General features: G+C 46.2%; 1 protein-coding gene across 2 annotated transcripts in view; it reads right to left on the bottom strand.

Annotated features, from left to right (window-relative positions):
* C11.1 (maestro heat like repeat family protein c11.1) overlaps positions 1 to 18,016 on the bottom strand; it is a 111,976-nt gene that overhangs the window by 44,589 nt on the left and 49,371 nt on the right. For both annotated transcript variants that reach the window (XM_077686347.1, XM_077686346.1), the window contains 6 exons: positions 10,355 to 10,474; positions 9,071 to 9,223; positions 8,392 to 8,594; positions 2,294 to 2,531; positions 1,947 to 2,051; positions 1,383 to 1,518 (listed from right to left, as the gene is read on the bottom strand). In XM_077686347.1, coding sequence (XP_077542473.1) covers positions 1,383 to 1,518; positions 1,947 to 2,051; positions 2,294 to 2,531; positions 8,392 to 8,594; positions 9,071 to 9,223; positions 10,355 to 10,474 — 955 coding nt within the window. The remainder of the gene's footprint in view (positions 1 to 1,382; positions 1,519 to 1,946; positions 2,052 to 2,293; positions 2,532 to 8,391; positions 8,595 to 9,070; positions 9,224 to 10,354; positions 10,475 to 18,016) is intronic.

Consider the following 18,016-nt stretch of genomic DNA (forward strand, 5'->3'; position numbering starts at 1 on the left):
TTGCGCACACACATCACCTCCTCCGCTTTCACTTGCTCCACTGTCATCTGCTTCATCTCCACCTGCCGACCATTGGCAACCGGCTGGGTCGCACAGTGACGTAGGGCCTCGGTGGGCCGGCTTTCGGCGCCGTTGCTAGGACGCGGTTTCTAGCGGCCTCAATGGGCATGAAAAAATAGCGTCACTTCCTCCACATTTCTACCGATGCACCAGTGGCTAACAGGGCCTCTCCTAAGCTCTCTTGCCTCCATCACGAAACAGCACAGAGCATCAAAGGAGTGCAGAGTACATTTAGTGCTTTGTTCGCACGCCAAAGCGCTTTCATGGCGCTGTACGCTAGAAGGTTGGTTTTGTGTTCAGTTGAAGTTCCGCAAGCGCACCATTTTAAATTTATGAGCCACAGCATTTGCACCTGCGTCTGCGGCTACTTTTGAGATTTCTCTTTTGTTTTTGTTAGAATGCTTTTTTAGAGTTTCTGCTCGTACTGTGGCATGATATAAAGTTACTGCGATGGTTCACGACATAAGCAATCATGCCAAGATAAAAACACGTCGAACAACACCTTTTATATTCCTGCTGCATTTTTTTATGCAAGGTCAACAAGGAAGTAAATTCTCAATAAGTGTGTGTGTGTGCGTGTGCGTGTGAATGTGCGCGCGCGCGCGTGTGGGGGGGGGGGTGTGGGGGGGGTTCATTACGCGAATGGGTTCATTACGCGGGATAAATACGGTAGTTCATTTGAAAAATATAATCAGTTAATCAAAAGTGACGACATTTTAAAAATCTTAAAAGATGAGACATCTTTTAACCTTCAACGTACTAACTTTTTTCAAAGTGGTCACCATGACTCATTTATTCTTCCTGAATTTCTCCTACCAGACTGGATGCCATAGATTTCATTTCTGGTGTGGTATTTATATTAAACAAAATGACAGCTGAGCAGCCAAATATATTCCTGAAAAGCCCAATATCTTTCTGTTGGCAGTATGAGATGCAAAAGCATACTCATTATTTGAAGTGAACAGGGTTAATGAAATTACATCAGTCAAATATCTCTTGTGGGAATCGGGTTAACTCGTAACCGCATACTCCATGTTTGCTATCGGGAGGTGATATGAGGCCAGCAGACGACACGGGCTCAGCACGTGATGCCTGGTGGCACTCCGGTGCTTCGACAGCTGGGCCCGGCAGATGGCACCACCATAATAGATGGCCCAGCTGAACTCCGTTGTTGAAGTGCCAGAGCGCCACCAGGCATCATGTGCCGGATCCACGTCTTCTGCTAGCTGCATATCTCCTCCTGATAACAAACACAGAGTATGTGGTCGCGAGTTACCCTGATTGCCGCACTGTTTAGAATACGTGTAAAATGAGCACCATACTTTGGCTCTTGTTGTTGATCTCCAGAGAGAGATGAATGCAGGTTAGCGCCGTATTGCGAATGGAGATGCTGGAGTCGGTGCAACGAGGTACAAGGATGCCCAGGACGAAGCCAAAGCAGCTGAATATCTGAAATACCTGGACGAAAAAGGAAGAAGAGAGGTGCGATTTGTACACAGAGTCACAATACATCTTCATGCGGCATTACTATGTATGGCACTGCCACTCCTTCCAATTATAGCATTTTGCTTTTCTTTTGCTATATGTCCCATATCATGGTCAACTATACAGGGCGTCTATATAATTTGATCGGAACGAAAAGTGAGCTAGGACTCACATTACATCAGCCTTGGCCTATTAGGCATTATCTTTAAGGTAAGCAAGGTAAGGTGGTTTGTCTGGATTGGCTGAATAGTCAGTAAGGTGATCTGTTTTCCAACTCTTGTGACAACTTTTCATGTCCCCTCGCCCAACCTGCTTAATCATGTTTGCCAGTGGCGGAATCAACCCCACAGAATCAAGCCCATGAACACCAATATTCAACCATCTGTCCAATGTTAACTCACCCCTGTCTCGATATGGCTGCTATAAAGCATGATGAGTTCCCAGATAGAGTTGAGGCAGCGCTCTCTTTCATACTCTTGCTTTGAAGTAAGCCAAGGCACCAGCACCTGCAAAAATAGAAACATTGCAGCGCAGTCCACAAATCTCCATGCTATGTTACATAGGCACTATGAAAGGCTGCAAAGTGCTGCAACAGCAGAACACATGAGCCCCAGAATGATTGCTGCCAAAGTACAGGGAAGAACCTGGGTGAAGAACTATTCTTAAACATGGTTTCATGAAACGTTCACAGAGTGCTACTACATACTGAGTGTACGAAATTCAGCAGTTCAGCCTTGTGGTGCCTCACCTTGAGGATGAGCTGGAGATTATCAGGGCTTCGATCCTTCGACAGCAGCTCTGCCAGAAACTGGTCAAGCGCGCTGAGACTGCCAGCCACCAGCTCCGAGTGATTATGCTGCTGATCGCCGGCCGCACTATCATCCGACACAATGGGGGGGCTTCGCACGGGCAGTGGGTAGACCCGGGAAACAGCCACTGTCACCACCGATGTCATCTCACTGGGTGGGAGGGGCGGGTCAAGTTTGCTGGCATAGAGGCCAGTTAAGGAACAACACCCAAGCTTCATCATCTGCAGTGAGTCACACAACAAGAACATACTGCTACCTACTTCCAAGTAGCCCCAAAAAGGATGCAAAAGGCTGCAAACTGTTTAAATTTAGGACAATATTACAACAAGGCTCCTCAAAGATAGCCCCATAAAAAAATCATGCACCCCTTCATCTAACATGACGATGGTTGAACGCGAAGCTTTCTCATGAGGGATTCCTTGGTTGTCGCTGGAGCCATTGAGCTTTGACTTTGACTCGCATGCAGTTTGGACTCTTGATCACAGCAGCTTTGACTCTGAATCTTCGCCATTTGATTTCCCACGAAGGAAGCTTCGCATTCAACCAGTGCCGTCATTAGACAAAGGGGTGTATTTTTCTAATTTTGCACGTCCATGCACTCCTCTCCAAATCCAACCTGCTTTGGCGTTATCAGAATGGCGCAATCGGATAGATGTTGGCTTTATAACGCGAGGGACCCGGGTTCGAGTTGGACAACGGGAAGTGTTTTTTCTTTCACTTCACCCAGGATCATCATCATCAGAGAAAGTTGGCTTTCCTGCAGGGCGTTTTTGATGAGACATATTCTATCAGTAAAAAAAAAAAAAAAAAAAGCTTCGCTTTAAAAAATCAATTGGTTTTGACCACGGTGTAGGAAGGAGAGGTGACTGATCGCCTCGGAGGCGCAGCAGAGCAGCTCCATGGAGAACTTGTTCGGGTTCGCCTTCTTTCTACCAGAGGGCGCTGGGAGTATCGGGGCCATGCGAGCCACGGACGGTGCGTGCTAGGGCGGCTCCGGTCTTTTCGGTACGGGCTGTGGGTACGGGGCGTTTCGGTACGGACTTTTCGGGACACGGTCGTTTCGGGACACGGGCGTTTCGGGACACGGACCTTTCGGGATACGGGTGTTTCGGCACAAAGACGAATTTCGGCAAGCGCTTAGGCTGCTTAGGCGGAGCGCGTTGTTTACGGGGTGGTTGCAAGCACGCAATTCCTACCTATTTATTACAGATGTTCTTGTTCGCGATTCTGCGTTATTTTAGGCAAGGCGATGGTTTTGTAGCCTTGCTAGAAAAAAAAACATTGTTTATGTATTAAATATTGGCTGAGATATTTGTAGCACTTAAACAACATAATTGTTCATTATTTTGTTTTTTAGTGACTTATTATCACCAATATCTTATGTAACAAATCAGTGACAGTATCATTGTGTTTTTCACTCGTTTTTGACGACTTCTTATCCCCTGTTTTTTCTTCCAAAATCAGTGAGATCAGAAATTTTTTTTATCACTTTGCGGAGTCCCTGCGATAACGGCTGCGCAAATGAGTGCCACCGCACGCGGTGAAAGGAACCGGTGATTTTATAAAGTAATGACGAAGACGTTGCAATTTCTAGGTATTCTGTGTTTGTGTGCGTTGCTTTCTTCTGATAACGCAAGTACTTATGCATTATTAGCAATGCATTATGGAAGGCACGTATTGTATCTTGCTGCACGCTTCCGTCCCGATTTATTCGTATAGTTAGCAAAGACTGCGGCGGGTTTATTGTGTTTATGAATCAAAAGTTGGAAAATTTGGAACCGCCCTAAACGGAGTTTGGTGTTTGATGGGCACAAGCGTCCTAAATAGAGTTTGCTGTTCGATGGTGTGTGATTTCCTCAACATTTCTTGTTGGGGACATTTTTGTGTAAAACAGTGCAATAGACATGTATATGTTCGAAAAAGCTTATTAAGCTTGTAAAAACACGTTGCAAAAAGTAACAACGCAAAACTAAAATAGATATTTGATTCATGTGTGCCCGAGTTCAGCGAAATTCAAATTGCCTTCGTATGCCGTAGTCACCGTGACCGTAGTGGATAGCACTGGTGCACCGCAACATTTTTTTGCCCATAGTGCTGTTTAAATTACTCGCAGAGGTGGCTGCGTCTTCGCAAAGAAGTGTTGAAGCTACGGTCCCTGTCACGCCCCAAATAGCGTGCATGCGCTTCGGCCTTAAAATTCACATACTAACCGGAGACGTCCCTAAGAACCTCTGTTCTTTCGAAAGGGTATTTTCGTTTGAAGCGACCATAAATTCATGCCACTGAAATCCAAGCGCGCGTTCTATACGGCGCAGTACGAGGCGCGTTTCCATGCCCGTGGCTACCGAAAACCCGCAGTGCATGGCCCTCGTTCGAGTAGCGCCACCTACGAGCGCATCCGTCCGCGCCGCACCAAGTTTCGCCGCGCTCGCCCGCCGCGTTGAGTCACCTCTCCTTCCTACACCGTGGTTTTGACTTTGCAGTGACTTCAATCTTCCTGACACTGAATGGAATAACTTGTGCGCACCATCCCATAAATCTTTCTTAGTTTTCTTAGGTTTCGTACTTGCGTTTCCCTTCACTCAAGCAGTCAGTATCTGACACGTGGTACTAGCTCTCTTGATTTGGTTCTTACTTCGTAACCTGATCTAATTCAATCACTGTTGTGCATCCATGGGCTCAGTGACCACAAAGCTGTTGTGTGACATGCGCATTCCCAATCTTTGCCAATTATCCTTCATAAAACATATTTGGAATTACAACAAAGCAAACTGTATTGGTATTAACAGCGATCCCGAAAACTTCTAGATTTTTTCAGGCTTCATTGAACAAAACTGGCTACTATACAAACAAAATTTAAGAGCTAATCAAAAAATATGTTCTCCTGATTCGTGTTCATGGCGATCCCAATCAACCATAGCATTCTAATGCCTTAAAAAACTTTTGCAAAGGAAAAACCCACCCTTTCGAGAGGCAAAACACCGTCCTAATGCAGCCAAGTGGAATAAATACTTTGTGCGCCTTCATGAATACATGCGTCTTCTACGACACTCTAAACAGAAGTTTTATCACCATGACATGTTTAACATTTTACGCGTTAACCCCCACAAATTTTTGAACTTTCTAACGCCAAAAAACAACGAGATGCACACAATTTCCTTGAGGAATCTTGACAGTTCGGAGGTACCGCAGGACCAACGCTCTGATGTCATGAATACTTATCTTCTGTCCTTGTTCACGAGTGAAAATGACTGATAGCCCTCTTTCAACCACTCAAAAAGTTTCCAAAATGCTTCCAATCTACATCACTGCCTTCAGGTATCGCTAAACTTAATGAAAAACAAAAATATCTTGTGCTCCGGGACCAGATAAAATCACAGCAAAAATACTTAAAGGCATGCAACTCTTTCCAGCAAAATATTGGAGATAATATTTACGCAAACAATAACAGACAGTACACTTCCGCATGACTGGAAGCTAAGCAGCATATCTCCAAAATTTAAAGCAGGTAATCGGTCTGATTCTTCCAATTACCGCCCAATTTCTTTAACTTCTATTCCTTGTAAGCTCCTTGAGCACATAATTTATTCGAGTGTGGCAACCCACCTTAAAAAGAAACTCCTTTAAAAACCAGCATGGCTTTCGCCCAGGTCGCTCCTGTGAATCCCAACTGTTCGAGTTCAAATACCTTGACTCTGTGTTCCAAACTGATGTAATCTTCCTCGATTTTTCGAAGGCGTTTGATCGCATTCCTCACGAACGACTTTTGTTTAAACTCTATCCTCTTAATCTTGACCCGCTCATACTATCATGGATACACTGCTTTCTGACAAATTGATCCCAATACACAATTGTCGGAGATCACCATTCTTCGACTACAAGCGTCATTTCTGGCGTACTTGGAGGTTCTGTTCTTACCCCTTTCCTATTTTTAATTTTCATTAATGACCTCCCCTCAGTTGCTACACCTTCCATACGCCTTTTCGCAGACGACTGTGTCATTTACCGCCATATACGTGCCAGCTCTGATCAACAGGTTCCTCCAAAATGATTTAAACTTAATCGAAAATTGCTGTTCTACATGGATGATGCAACTTAATATTTCTAAATGTAAATGTATGTAAGTATCCCATAAGCATCTCAACATGAATATACTTATTCCCTGCAGTCTAACAATCTCACATTAGCAGAATCCTACTGTCACCTGGGTGTCCTCACCAATAGCAAGTCAAACATGAACTGGTCACACCACATAGCATACCGCCGATGCCTCCAAAACATTAGGTTTTATCAGAAGGTACCTTTCCAGCCCCCCGCCCTGAGTTTGTAAACTTGTCCACTAAAGTAACATTCGTAGTAAACTCGATTACACCACTTCAATTTGGAACCTGCACCTATCTTACTTAATCGACGCCCTTGAAGCCATTCAGAATCGCACTTCATAACTTCCCAGTACGATTTCTGCACAAGTATTATTAATATAAAGTTATCAATGTGCCTTAACTCCTTAGATTTTAGACAAAAAATAGCATGCCTCTGCCTGTTTCACAAACAGTATTTCAATTTTGCTGATTTACATGGCTCCCTGCTTCATCCACCAATTCGAACTTCGCGCCATGTTTTCAATTCCAGGAGTGTTCAAAATCTAACAAACGCTTTTAACGAATCATTACTTCCACTAACGATTGATGACTGGAATCGGCTTCCAAATCCAATAGTCAATGAACGCAATCCTCTAAAGTTTCGGGCATTACTCGAAACACATTTCAAAACTGTGCTGTTGTAATGTACCGTATAAGGCGGAACACAGGTCGAGTTTTTTTACCGAACAAATTGCCAGAAAGTCACCCCTCGACCTATATAGCGGTCACAGGCATAATGCTAGTTGTCATCTGGCAACCAGGCAGCCCATCGCGCCCATCCAAACCGCAAAGGCCCCGTCGCCCCCAACATCAATAGGACACGCCGCCATATTTGTTTTGTTGCTTATATCGCTGCCAGTGAATGTGTGCGTGCTATTGTCTTCTTGCTAAAATGAGTTTAGACGCTTGGTGCCAATTGACAGCAGCATTTAAAGAAAAGCTGGGGGTTTTCCGAAGCCAACGAAATGTCCGCCTTGCGCCAGTTTGGTGTCACCACAAGAAGTGCATGCTACTGGCGTAAGCTGACAGGGCAGCCCTCAGCATGCAACGCTTGAAAGACCTCGTTTCGTGGGCACTGCTCTGTGCACCTGCAATCAGTAGTACGGTCTGCACACGAGTGTCTCATGCTTTGTGCTCGCTTCACAATGACATGGTCTTTTAGAGCGTTTAAGAAGTGCTGCATAAGCCATTCTGTGGACTGCACTGAGGATGACTTGCAGTGTGGGCAACATGCAGCAAAAAGCAGTTGTCCGACGACATTTCAGATAACCCTAACAAGTAATCTGAGACGAAACAAGTAACGGCCTCAATAAACGATGTTGTGTACGTTTTTTTTTTCTCGCATTTTTTCGGCTGCAAGGTAAGGGGGTCGACCTATATTCCAGCTCGACCTATATTCCGCATTATACGGTATGTGTATTAGTTGTTGTGTGTGTGTGTGTTTTTTTTTATTGCACTGTAAAATTACTTTGAAATTATTCAGCTATTAGTTGCTGTGCAACCAGCTTTATTATTGTTGTTGCACTGTAACCCCACTTTTTGAATTCTATATTTTGCTTTGTGTTCCTGGTCGGCGAATGCCTTTGTGTAGGCTTTGTTCAACCCCCCCCCTATGTAATACCCCGTCAAGGGCCCTTAAGGGTAAATAAATTATGAGTGATGATGATAAAGATGCCGCCGCCCTTAGAGTGCTTCTCATTTACTAACATTGGAATGTGTAGCTGCTTGTATACATTGTCCTCATCAAAGCAAAGCTGCTCAAGTCAGGAATCAATGAACCTTGCAACACTGTGAGCTGCTTCATCCACTCCAACATACACACAGCAACTCCGGTGCTTCAACTGCCCCGTACAAGCACTTTGTGGGCACCACCCACAGGGGCCATCCAAGGATACACAAGGCTCGCCAGGGCCATGAGGACAAGGGCCCGGGTTGTGGACGTGACAAGGATGGGGTTCTCGTTCCTCAGCATCAGCTGCATCTGGCTGACCAGCTCACCCCGTGAGTAGAACACATACTGCTCCTGTAGTCTGTCTGGGTGGACTGCATCGGCTATCATCCGTACCGTATGAAGCATAGCATGGCGCACTGAAGGGTCCTGTGAAGCAACGGTAGCGCTTTAGGCTCTCCGCCTTTACAGGATGAAAGGAAATACTCACTCAAACATATCAAAACCATAAAAGCTAAACAAGCTTAGTCACTTCCAAGTGGCTAGTTTTCAACAAGCATGGAAGAACCACAGTAAGCGAAATAATCGTGCATATCACCAGAAACACGAAAACAAAAAAAATCATGGACCAAAGTCAATGCGCTAAGAAAAATTCCTCATTCTAAGGTGCGCATTATAGTACTTTGACCATTGCTGCACCCCTTCCAGCTGTGCGTTCTAACTTTACAGTCACTTCTAGAGTGACAACCACAAGACAAAGCTTTGACAGCAGGGGCCGACCCAAAGTTACAAGTGGGAGGGTTTTTTTTATTTCAAAACATTTTAGAGAAATGTGCTAAGCTGCCTAGCCTTTTCTCTGAAGAATAAATGCCTTTAAGCAGCACAGACACCAAGTCCTGCCATACCTTCGATGCTTGGTAGAACTTTGCGGCACTTCTCAAGATGGGCGTTTCAATTCTTGTGGTCAGGATTGACGCCGGGGCTCGCAGAGAAACATGGCCATAACTCAAGACAACAGTCGCCAGAAGCTTCTCGTGGTAATTGTCCCCAGTGAAGTCCTAAGTAGAGGCAAGAGGCACAACACTGTTTACCTGTCTCAAGACAACACACTTCAACATAAAAAAAAAAGGCTAGAAGTAAATTTACCCCAGAATATTTACATAAAATGTTCCTTGTATCAGTGCCGATTCAACACAAAGAGGAACTTCAGAGTTGCAATAATGTAACAACACTCAATGTAAATATGACTGTCTGCCACCAAACTTGGGGAAAAAAAAAAAAAAAAGGAGAAAGAAATCGCAAACTTTTTGCACTTCCCGCGCACGGAAGTAGCCAACGAGAGTTGAATACCTTTTGCACACTGTGCAGAAAATGCCTGGAGTGCCATCGGCCAGTTCACTTACATGGCCACTTGTGCTAATAGTTTCCCATTTTTCCACTGCTGTCTGCCACTATATTAGCTGGTTTGCTAACCTTGCAGGCTTGTTAACACGCACTTGGCTAATTCTGGTCTAAACTTCTCTCACACATTTATATTAGGCATAAAGTGCCCTTTGTGAAACCCAAATGTGAGATTCTTGGTCGTGCGTGCGGGGACGTTCGTGGCACAAGTTGTTTAAAAATAAAATTCATGTGTTGTTGGTACTGGGAAAGGGACCCACAAGCAACTACAAGCACAGATTATACTACTTGTGGTTGAGGTCACCACGTGAAACGAAAGTTGCCCCCATATAAAATATCATCAATAAAGCTAAAGGATAGCTTCGCTATGCTTGTTTTATGCCACAGAAAGGTTTTACAAACACTTTTAAATGAGCCTTTCATTTTTCTACAGGCTAGTTACTGAAGTACGCTTGACAAATGGAAAATTTCAGCTTTCTTCATGGAAATCACAAACTATTCCCTTCAATTTGAAAATATTCACTTCGATTCGTAACTATTTGAACAAAATCGTTATTTGCTTCAAGTTTGCTTCGAAAGAAAAAAATCACTATTTGCACAGCCCTATCTAGCACATGACAAGTGTATGCTACAACAATAAAGGACTGATCGTTATAATGAACAAATCATGGTGCTCCTTGGACTTCATTACAATGAAGTTTACTGTATTCAGTTAATATTTTGAGTATCTGAGTGTTTGCAAACTCCCGTACTGTTATCATAAGCTAAAGACAAAGCTTTACTTTTACCTTCAGGAAGCTAAGTAACCCAGAGTTCCTCCGAAGGTCATCTTTCGCAACCTGCTCCAGTTTTACCACCACTGCATCCAGGTGGGATGCTGCACACATGCCCACTGCGAGTGCACAACCCTGAAAGTGAAAAGAGCAAATGCGCACAATGGACTTCAAAGGTCAAGGCACAAAAACACAGCTGCAATGAACAAAGGTACAACTTCTGCACTTCACAAACATGCCACTCGGTTTTTCTAACCGGACAAGATAATTGAGCAGCCAAACATGAAAAACTCTAACCGGACAAGATAATTGAGCAGCCAAACATGAAAAACATACCAACAGAAGCCATATTCAACATTTAGCACCAATTTCAAAAAGTTTGTGAGCCTGCTTGAAATGTACGACACGTGCTAGCTAGTTCGAGAAAGAAATAATGAACAATACACTATACCGCTACACAGTGCACTAACCGACCACAGACAAAAGAGACACACACAAGCACTTGTGTGGGTCTCTTTTCTTTGTCTGTGGTTGGTTAGTGCACTGTGTAGAGGTACGGATTACTAACTAACTAGCCGGAACCCTTACTTTTTTGAGAAATACTCACCACATTGTGACCTCTCGGGGACTTGCACAACAGTGCAAGTAAAAAGCTCCCACAGTTTTTAAGAAGCAAACAGGTTTTCTACCTACCTAAACACAACAGGCTACAGCCACAAGCGTACAACTCTTGCTCATGGTGCTGGCAAAAATCTCTGCTAGATCTCCAAGTAATGCGTGGGCTCTGAATTTGTCTCGTAATCTAGGCTGTAGGGTTATACCGTATTTACTCGAATAATTTGCGCCCTCACATAATTTGTGCGCCCTTCACTTTTATCGAGGATTAAAGAAAAAAAAAAAATTCACGTGCGTATTTTGCGCTTCCTGTCTAGCCCGAGGAGACAACCCATCGACGCATGCGCACAAACAAGCACGATTTGAACGGCAGCGAGGCACCTTGGCGGATGGGAGCGCAGTGATACACGAGACTGCGCGTGCGTAACCTCTTTGTTCTTTCCTCGTTTCTTTCCTCCTCCGTGCCTGGATGTTCCTCTTCGTCCCCCCTCCCTGACGGAGCAGAGGCGAGGAGGAACATCCAGGCACCCTACCCGGCCACATTGTCCCTTCTCCGCCCTTTCCAACACACCCCTTATTTCATCCTTTCCACGGGGAGTTGGAACTGCTCACGCGTGTGCCTCCGTCCTCTTTTCCTTTCTTTTCCGCAGTGAGAACTTGCGCACAACACACACAAAGGCCGATGCAGAGTCAGAAGCACTAACTTCATCATCGGAGGTGTGCGATGGCATATCAGCCCTGCTGCTGTGTCGCCCCAGCCTTGCCTCTCCTCTCCTACATGCGCGCTATGACGGAAACCTCCTTTTGTGCTCACTCATCGCCGTCATTCAGTTACCTTCTGCGTCAGTAGTGATGGGCTACAATAACTATAAGGCGAAATTCAAACTCAGTGTCACTGAGTTTGCCGAGGAAAAAGGGAACCGTGCCGCCGCAAAGCACTTGAACGTGAACGAGAGCCATGTGCAGTATTGGAGAAAGCCGAAGAGTTCACTCCAAAATACAAAACCTGGAAGGAGGGCAATTCAGGGGTCAAAGCAAGGAAAGCTTCCTGGAGTGGAAGAAGAGCTGCTGAAGTATGTTCAACAGATGAGGTTGTCCTGTCTCACTGTGTTGTGCGAGATGCTGCGGTTTGAGGCAAGGAAGATCGCTAGGGGTGTGCGAATATCAATTTTTTAATTTCGAAGCGAATTCGAATAATAAAAAAAATGTTCGAATCGAATCGAATATTTTTCGAATATTTTTTGAATACGAATACTTATGGTTTTTTGTAAAATTAATGTTTTCACCATCTAGAGACACAAAAACTGCAACTTTATTGCACAACAATTCGCACAAAGTAAAATTAGGAATTACACAATACCATTGCACTCAACAGATTAAGGTCTGCACTCACTTAAATGTTAACATGGAGAAAGGTTAACTGCTCGACATGTTCGGGGAGCAGTGACAACCTCCTGCTCGTCGCGACTCCACCAGATACGGAAAACAGCCGCTCACTTGAGACACTAGTAGCTGGCATGCCCGAGCCCGTGCACATTGCCGCGCGCTGATACAGTAAAATCTTGATTATACTAATCTCGCGGGGCTGCGAAAAATATTCGTATCATCCGAAATTCGTATGAACCAACACAGACCAAAAAATTTAGCGCTGAAAAAAGCTTTCGTTTATTTCTTTTCCTACTTTTACGTGAAGAAATTCGTGATTTTTCTGCTTTTTTTTAACCCCCGTGTCGCAAAGCAGTCCTTTCTGGAGCACGTAAAGCTTCGCGCTCGTCTCCTCACTCGGTGTGCCCAAGCTCGCTACACGCCGCAACAGCCAAGCGGTTTTGCACGCGATTCGCTCGCCTCAGCTCTGCGAGCGCTGTATTTTCACGCCCACATAGACGATTTCGCGCCCGCGGTAGCGCCTACCTCGGTCAGAAAATGACGCAGTACGCGCGCGGCAGAATGGAGGAGCCTGACTACTTGCGATGAGATCGAGACAGCCGGCTTGGCTCCGCCAGAGACGGTTAGGCTTAGCACCCCGGCAAACATTTTATGGGCGCTTTCACTAGCGGCGCGGATAATGGGGCTCTTCGATTTACACTCTCGGACTCACCGCGGATAGTCCGCGGGTAGTCTGAGGATTCCCCGAAGCCTTAGGGATACATGGGAAAATCGAATGCCGGACTGCTTCTCGGGAAGTCCGCGGTGAGTCCGAGACTGTAAATTGAAGAGCCCCGATGTTTTATAGTACCGTTATCGCATGAATTATCAGCTCCTTTACCGCACAAGCAACTTCGTGTCTCCCTTGAGCCGCATTTTAAAGAGCGGTTGGAAGCGGTCGCTCGAGCGCCCGCGCCACTTCGCGGCTGGAGCCGACGCCATGTTGACGTCGCCGGCCGCGCCGCGCGCAGCGTAGGGGTGGTTTCGCGGCGGTGTCAGCGTGTTGCGCGTGCGCAGAGCGTTTTCGCGAGCAGAAAACAACAGCCCGGCCGTTTCTGGAGAAAAAGTGACAAACAGGGGAGCGAGAGCCGTCACTTGCTCGTTCAGCAGTCGGGTGCCTCGCCGGCTCGTTCGTACCTTCCGCCGGGCCGCGCAGGTCCGTTCGTAACAGCCGAAATTTTTCCCATTGCAAACGATGCAATTCCGCCGGGACTTTTCGGAAATTCGTATCATCCCGAAATTCGCACCCCCAGAATCGTATCAACGAGAGTCCACTGTAAATAAACACCGATACAGACACGCTCTGAATTTTTTTTTTTTTTTTTAGTTTTGGGTGGTTCGAGTATTTCGAACAATAAAAGTGTCGTTCGAATCGAATCGAATACCAAAAAATTCGAATCGAATATTCGAAGTTTCGGATATTCGCACACCCCTAAAGATCGCACCCAAGAAAGGGGTCCCTTCTGCGACATTCAAGGTCAGCAGATGCAGGGTTTCACGCATTACCGTATTTACTCGCATAATCCTCGCACTTTTTTTTCGAAAAAGTCAATGCAAAGTTAGGGGTGCGAGAATTGTGCGGGAAAAAAAAAAAAATCCGGTGCACAGTGTTGCCAATTTGCCTTATGCCAATCCCGCTAAATGTAGCGGTTGTTTTTTGTACATGTAAGCTCAATGTTGCCAACAGCAGCTATTTCTTTTTATTTTATTATTTACAACGTAAACAGTCTCCTGTCGATCAGCGATGATGAAATTGCCACCTTTGCTTTCTGGCCCGCGCCCTATCTAGTCGTATGTGTGTGCCCTACTCCAGTAACGCACGTTGAAGTCGGTGACGCCGAAGTGCCTGCCTGCAGCATGGTTGCCGTGTTCGATCGCGTACTCTTTCGCTTTAAATTTGAAAGCGGCAGTGTAGCTGGCGTTCCTCCCCATGGCGAAGCGGCACCAAGCACAAAACAATTAGATCAAAAAGTTCTGAAAACGGCAGCGAGCTATCCACCACTGACGCGAGTGACTCACTGACTGCTGCCGCTTAACGGCGGGACCACGACGGCGACACGACGACACGACAGCGGGCTGCGCGAACACCGTCTAGTTGCGCGCACGCGAAACATGCGCGAAACAGGCTCAAGGACTGTGTGAGTAGCGTGTTAGGGCGCCCGTTAGGAAGTAGCCATGCAGGTTGTTAGGGCGCTTGGATGGCCTTGGATTCACAGCGCTCTCCGCCGAACGGAGAGGCGGCGGGGGAGGGCGCGCGAAAGAGAGCGCGTGCACCATGCGGGTTTCGCGAGCAGGCAACTTTCGCCGCTGCAAAGTTGGGGGTGCGAGGATTATGCGAGGAACCTAAAAATCCAAGTTTTGGTGGCTCACATTAGGGGTGCGAGGATTACGCGAGTAAATACGGTATTAGACGCCACCAGCTGTCTCTCAGACGGAGAATGACCCACTGCAAGCGGTTACCTACCACAGGACTACGAGGAGAAGATTGTATTGTTTCACTGCTTCGTGATTGGATTATGCCGAACGGAGAACTTGATCATGTCCCAGATTGGCAACGCCCACAAAACGCCGGTGATGTTCGACATGCCGCCCAATACCACGGTGAGTGAGAAAGGTGTCGTGCCCATGCCCATCAAGACCACCGGCTGCGAAAAAACAACGCTGCACAGTCATGCTTGCCGTGACAACGGATGGCTCCAAAATCATCCCCCCCCCCCCCACCCCCCCCCGTCATCTTCAGGAGGAAGACAGAGCCCAAATTGAAGCTGGAAGGCCGCATTCACATCCGTGCAAAAGAAAACGGGTGCCGATGCAGGACTGGACCAAAACTGTCTGTGGCAAGAGACCAGGGGCTTTGCTGCGATTGCCATTGCTGCTGGTGGTCGACAGCTACAAAAGGCATCTTTTTTGTGGAGAGCGTGAAGAAGGAGAAGTTGCGTGACATGCAGACCAACCTGGCCATTTTCCCAGGTGGCCTAACATCTGTCTTGCAGCCCTTGAATGCGTCAGTCAAGAAACCATTCAAGGAATACGTGCGCAAGATGTACATCAAGTGGATGGCCAGCAGAGAGCACCGGCTCACTCCCACTGGGAGGATAAAAGAGACCACCACTGGAGGCAGTCTGCGAGTGGATCGTGGCAGCGTGGGACGTGGTCTCACCCAGCATCATGGAGCACAGCTTCAAGAAGACAGGGCTGTTGAACACGCTCAACGGAACCGAGGAGAATGCACTTTGAGAAGGCAGTGATGGCAGCCACGATAACGACTCTGAGTCGTACTTCTCGACCAGCGATTTGTATTAGACCACAACCAGACTGGACTGGTCAAAAGTATATACTGTGTAAATAAATATTGTTCGCTTGTGCCATCACACTCGATTTTCTCTTAAATGTTTATTTCATGTGAGGACTGTTCATACATTATTTCGAACTTTTTCGCAAAATCCCCCCGTAATTTGCGCACCCCCTTCTTAAAGACCTAAATTCGCGAAAAAAAAAAAGGTGCAGATTACGCGAGTAAATACAGCAGTATCTCCTAGTGACTTCGGTGGGCACAGTCTTCAGAACCACATTGTGCTTCTCGACTTGGGAGAAGGGGAGGTTATCCATCATGAGAGGAGAATGCTGCCAGCAGACCAATCAGAGTCCACCCTCCAATATCATCACTAGCACATAACGTGGCCAACGAAGAACAGTGCACGACACACAGCCAGCAAAGAAACCGAAACACGACTCCACCATGGCCAATATGGCAAGACCCTTCAGCCAAGCTAGGAGGTTTAGCCCTAACACATGAGCAAACAGGGAATAGGAGCCACAATGATACCTAAAAGCTACTGAGGCTTCAAAGGAACCATGAGGACAAAGCACAAGTTTTGTTCATTCACAAGACTGATTTGCCCCTATAACAATGATGTCAATTTTAAAACAAACTTCAAATGATAATAATCTAGATCTTTCTTTCTTTCAATGTAGCAGTGGCGACTAACCAGCCACTCTATGACATCACAGGAACTCATTTGTGTGATTTACAATCAAGAATGCTCATATCACGCAACAAACGGTGGACATTGCACTTGCTTACAATTGTTTATAACTGGTTTTGTGTTGATAAATTTCCTGTCCACTGCCTTTGCAAATATTGTGCCATAGCCACTAACAATGCACTGTTCATTCGATAAACAAAGTTTACTGGAGCCAACTTGCGCTCTGCAATCAACTGGAAGGAAAACACAAATGGCGACAAAGCAGTCAACAAAGTGACAAGCACAGAAAAGCATTGGCGAATCGAAAGCCACAGCGTTTTCTGTCCACGCATATATCTCGAGTGCTCACATTTCTAAAGCATCGAATTCGATAGAGAACATTGCGTATCAGACAACAACAGTCTAGGATAGTGACCATAAAGCTGCACCTTTTCCCTATTCAAAAAAATTGCCAATGCGGCATGCGAAAGAAGGAAATGCATGCTTCATATGAAAGCAGGATAAGAATGCTCAGCTGCGCACTGGTAAACCAGACAGCATAGTTTGGAGCAACATTATTAAAGCCCTGATTTTTTAATAGCACTTGGTCAACAGGATAGCTGCCACTCATCCTTTTGCATACTGGTATTTGTACTGTGAAAAATGTGATGTTACGAAAAATGCGATGCCACACAACAGCAGTGGCGCCATCATGCCAGTGCATGAAACCCAAAGCCTGCCCGACTTTGCATGTACCGTACTTAGCCGATTCTAGCGCGCACTTTTTTTTCCGGAAAAATAGTCCGAAAAATTGCATGCGCGTTAGAATCGGATTCGAAACCGAAACTGCCGAAACTGCCGAAATTTTGTCCCAAACATCGCCATCGCCATTCCAAGATGGCGCCGAAGCTTTTAGCAACAATTTTTCGGACCTAGGCACCTAGGCTTTCCTATCGGCGTTCACACAAATCATCAAATTGCTGCACTTGCACGCTTGATAACCGCAATGGCAGCAGCGGCAACGAAGGTGCGCCGCTTCCGCGACTTACGAGCGGCTCCCACGCGTTCACAACGAGCAGTTGGCTGAAGCGTGCGCCTCTGGAGAAGCTCGCGGGATGGGCGTGCGAGGCGTGGGCCACGATTCCATCGACCGTGGTTGAACGTTCGTTCCGAAGTGTGGCATCGCGAATGCACTTGACGGCACCGATGACGAGATGTTGCGGTCAGCGAAAGGCGACAAGGAGCTCTCGGAGAGCGACGAGGAGTGAGATGAGTGAAATTACTTCGGGAAACAAATCGCCCGTTTCTCTCGCATTCGTTTTTCTTGCTCACAAAGTTTTGTGCGCGTTACAATCGCAGGTGCAAGTTTTTTCGGCTTTTTGCCTGGAAAATCGCGTGCACGTTAGAATCGGGGGCGCGTTAGAATCGGGTAAGTACGGTAATGTGACAGCCTATTTTTAGCCTTGTTTTAATTTGATTCTGATTGTGCATTTTGAAGTGAAAGCCTTCAGTACCCCATTTTTGCGAAAAACCACCATTGTCGTTGTTGTCCGGTACAGAACATGGCTGCCACTGGTAAGAGAAAATAAGAACACACATTTGGCTTTGCGCGGAATTGGAAACCAGGCCTCCAGAGCAGGAGCCAAGTGGTTACCATGGCACTAGCTTGGCA

Source organism: Haemaphysalis longicornis, unplaced genomic scaffold (genome assembly GCF_048455015.1).
Source record: "Haemaphysalis longicornis isolate Haplotype H1 unplaced genomic scaffold, Haemaphysalis longicornis Haplotype H1 scaffold_1, whole genome shotgun sequence".
Classification (NCBI taxonomy): domain Eukaryota; kingdom Metazoa; phylum Arthropoda; class Arachnida; order Ixodida; family Ixodidae; genus Haemaphysalis; species Haemaphysalis longicornis.